This window comes from Limulus polyphemus, unplaced genomic scaffold, assembly GCF_000517525.1.
Source record: "Limulus polyphemus unplaced genomic scaffold, Limulus_polyphemus-2.1.2 Scaffold3274, whole genome shotgun sequence".
Taxonomy (NCBI): domain Eukaryota; kingdom Metazoa; phylum Arthropoda; class Merostomata; order Xiphosura; family Limulidae; genus Limulus; species Limulus polyphemus.
Window position 1 is genome coordinate 37,144 of NW_013668884.1, and position 3,406 is coordinate 40,549.

General features: G+C 31.3%; 1 protein-coding gene across 3 annotated transcripts in view; it reads left to right on the plus strand.

Annotated features, from left to right (window-relative positions):
* LOC106469048 (syntaxin-binding protein 5-like) overlaps positions 1 to 3,406 on the plus strand; it is a 55,031-nt gene that overhangs the window by 19,677 nt on the left and 31,948 nt on the right. The window contains exon 14 of one of the 3 annotated variants that reach the window (XM_022397441.1): positions 2,858 to 3,020. The exons of 1 other annotated variant lie outside the window; for it this stretch is intronic. In XM_022397441.1, the coding sequence (XP_022253149.1) occupies positions 2,858 to 3,020 (163 nt within the window). The remainder of the gene's footprint in view (positions 1 to 2,857; positions 3,021 to 3,406) is intronic. One more of the 3 variants, XM_022397443.1, reaches the window with a different exon arrangement.

Here is a 3,406-nt window from a genome sequence, read left to right on the forward strand (position 1 = left end):
AAAGAATAAATATGAAAAACAAGAAATAAAATACTTAACAAATCTTTTTTTTTTCTTGATGTTGTTTGTTGAAGAGAGTTAACCTTAATTTTATATATTAATTATAGTAATGCACTTAATTTTTATTTAATTAAATAATGAACCAAAGAATATAGACTAATAACATACAAAAATTAGACAAATTCACTTGCCTCTCCAAATTTTTCTGAGTTTCTAACAATGCTACAAAAATCGTTACAAATTCATCCATGCTAGTCCTTGACTCTCTCATGAGAACGATGTTGGTACTCTGAGTGAAATCGACATGTAACCGTTTTGAACATAATGTTATATAATACATCATTAACTAATTCTGAAAGAGAGGATGTGGCAGGAGGGATCTGATTTTCTATTCGATAGCTCTGTAATCAAACAAAATTGAAGACTATAAAAAAAATTATGGTTTGTCTGAGCAATAACTATTTTATAGAGTAATTTACATTTAATTTCTTACTTGTTCGAAGGGTGATGGGTAAAATAGGGAAGATGTCATCCTAAGAGAGAATGTCACATGGGTCACACTAGGCGAAATTCAGGTTTTTTTTGTTAAATATTGCCTTGTAGAATTATGAGCTTAAAACTTGTTTACTATTAAAATATGGATTATTAGCTAAGATTTTACGCTATTCTGATTGGTATAAAATAAACAAACAGTAGTTTAATTTAATTTTGGATGTAAGACACTAAAACCTTGTGTTATGCGCAGTAAAGGACACTCATGGTGATAGGGTTAAACTTTTTTTGAATTACAAACTTGGGCCTAATTAAAGCATTGAAAAACTCAGTAGCAAAAATGTATACTTTTAACACTTACCTATCATTGGGAAATATGTGACTGTTTTTCTGGCATAACTGAAAATATCTGGCGTCAATTTGATGGGAAGAACACACTGGTAGATTACACACTTGCATATGCCTCACAAAATTAATTGTTAAAAAATATTATTAATACTAATAACATCACATGTGGGTGAATTTATAACATTAACATAAAAAAAATGTGTAAAAAAATTGGTCTCGATTACACCGATCCTTTAAATGCATATCTTGTTAGATAAGAATGGAAGAAATGTCTTCGAAATCTTAAAGAACACGGAGTTTATTTAATTTTTAATGCTGTTTTTGATATACCTTGAACTAACACTCAATTGTATTGTAAAATATGAATATTCATAACTCAATCCTCAATAACTACAACTTAATAACTTTATCTTCAGATGCTAAAATAGCGTTCCAGAACAGGGATTCTCAAACTATGGTACCACTGGTGGTACGTGGAGCTAACGTCAGTTGTGTACGTGAAAAAATTAATATAAAAATTATAAAATTTGTAACAAGCTCGATTTGAGCTTCACAAATACATATATACACACACACTGCTCTCTTCACTTCTAACTCGCCCTTCACATGTCTCTTTGTAATGTGTATCACAACAATATCTGAAAAAAAAATAAGGTAACTTGTCGGGCAGCATTTTTTGTTCTTTCAATCTTAAATTTTCCAATCACTCTTAATGATTGAACTTCCTAGACAAAGCGTATTGGTTATTTTTGCAATGCTCTTTTGTTGTCATAGCTTGTATGTTTATTTATTCTGGGCATGTTAATTCTTTTCTTTTTTGCTTTTGTTTCGTTTTAATCGCTCGTTCAATTCTTCAGGTTTTGCGGAATCAGTAACAAAAATGATGTTATAATTAAAAGTGTTGATACACAATATGTGGGAGATCATTTGTTAAGAAATGAAGTTTTATAGTTTCTCAGTGCTGATTTATGTTTGTTATAGGAGTATTAAATTATTTTTGATAATTTATCGATTGAAAAGTTGTGAATTTTGTGAAATATTAGTAAATTCTTTTGATAATTATTTTTTTAAATGAATTGTTGTATGAAATATTATTATCCGCACTGTGTATTTCAATGTTAAATTATTGGGCTCATTATTTAATCGTACAACACAAAACCTATTATTTTTAATAAATCAACAAATTTCTGTTATTATCTTATTGAATGTAAAGCTAACGTAGATTACCACAGACCAGTAGTATCCTATAGATTAATAACTATTTCTAAATATTATTGTTTTTTTTTTTGCCTGCTTGTTGTCCTCTGGTGATCGAGCAGATGATAGCCACATCTCTGTCAGATCAGAGTTGCTTTGCTGTATTCCTTGGTAATTACTACTACTGCTTTCTGCTTATTTTCACTAACATGTTCTATGTTCATTCAGGAGGTCTGCTGCCATTCTCTTTCTTTTGTTGTATTTTTTTGGATCAGCAGAGATGGTGGTCAGATACTGACCAGGTTGTAAATTCCCTCAACAATTGATGTGATGTGGGATTTATCACATCTTCTAGTGATATTATTGGACATGTAACACAAAAACTTTGAACTTTGCATCTTTTCTATGTCATGTATTGTTCTAGCAGTGTAGGTGTTCAGAGTAAGCATTTGGCTAACAGGTAAGTTATAGTTTTACTGCTTAAGAAGTTTATTATCTGTAGAGCTATTGGTCAGAACTGAGAATCAAGAAGATGAATATGTGTTACGTTTTTGATTAATGTTTAATAACTTCGGAAGATGAGGCTGAGATAGTTTCACAACGGACAGTCACACAAACAAGTTTTATGAAGTTTGATTTTATGACAAATGTGTTTTTGTATTTACCCATTCATTTTTAAAGGGTTAGAGTTAATTAGTGTTAGTCAAATGCAGCTGCCACAATGGTTAAAAAGAGTAAAAAAACAAACAAATAATAATAAAAAAAAAAGAACAGAAAGAGAGAATGCGTGGCTGACCTCCCCCTGCCTCCCTCCCTTCAGATTAACGGAGTTTGCCTCAGCCCCACCACAGGCAAGCAACAGATGGCACAAAGAAGACCCATGGGTCCAGAGATGAGGCGGACCAAGTCCCAAGGTACTCGTAAACTGCAAAAAATGCAGAGTGTGACATCAGCGGATGAGGGCATTTTCTTCTTGTGTACAGGTGGCTCACCTTGTCTATCCAAATTTTTAACTGTCTTTAACTTTAACTGTCTGTATACCCTATCCTATGAGTACATAATGGCTTTCATCTTTGTAGCATGTGCAGCATCTGTCTCACTTGCCCTTACATTCACACGTGTAACTCCTTCACCAAGTCAGCATGAATTCTGGCTTCTCACTCCTTTGCACATTTTGTTGTAGCATTTTTAATACATATTGTATCAGTTTCTTTTTTACAGATTTGTATTTCATTATTATAAAAGTAATTGTGTGATGTTGATTTTTACAAATAATCTTAATATATCTTTTAAAATTAAAAAATGAATTTGGTGTTTCACTAAGAATTTTTATTTCTAAGCCTTACAATTTTTTTTTTTACCAAATTGT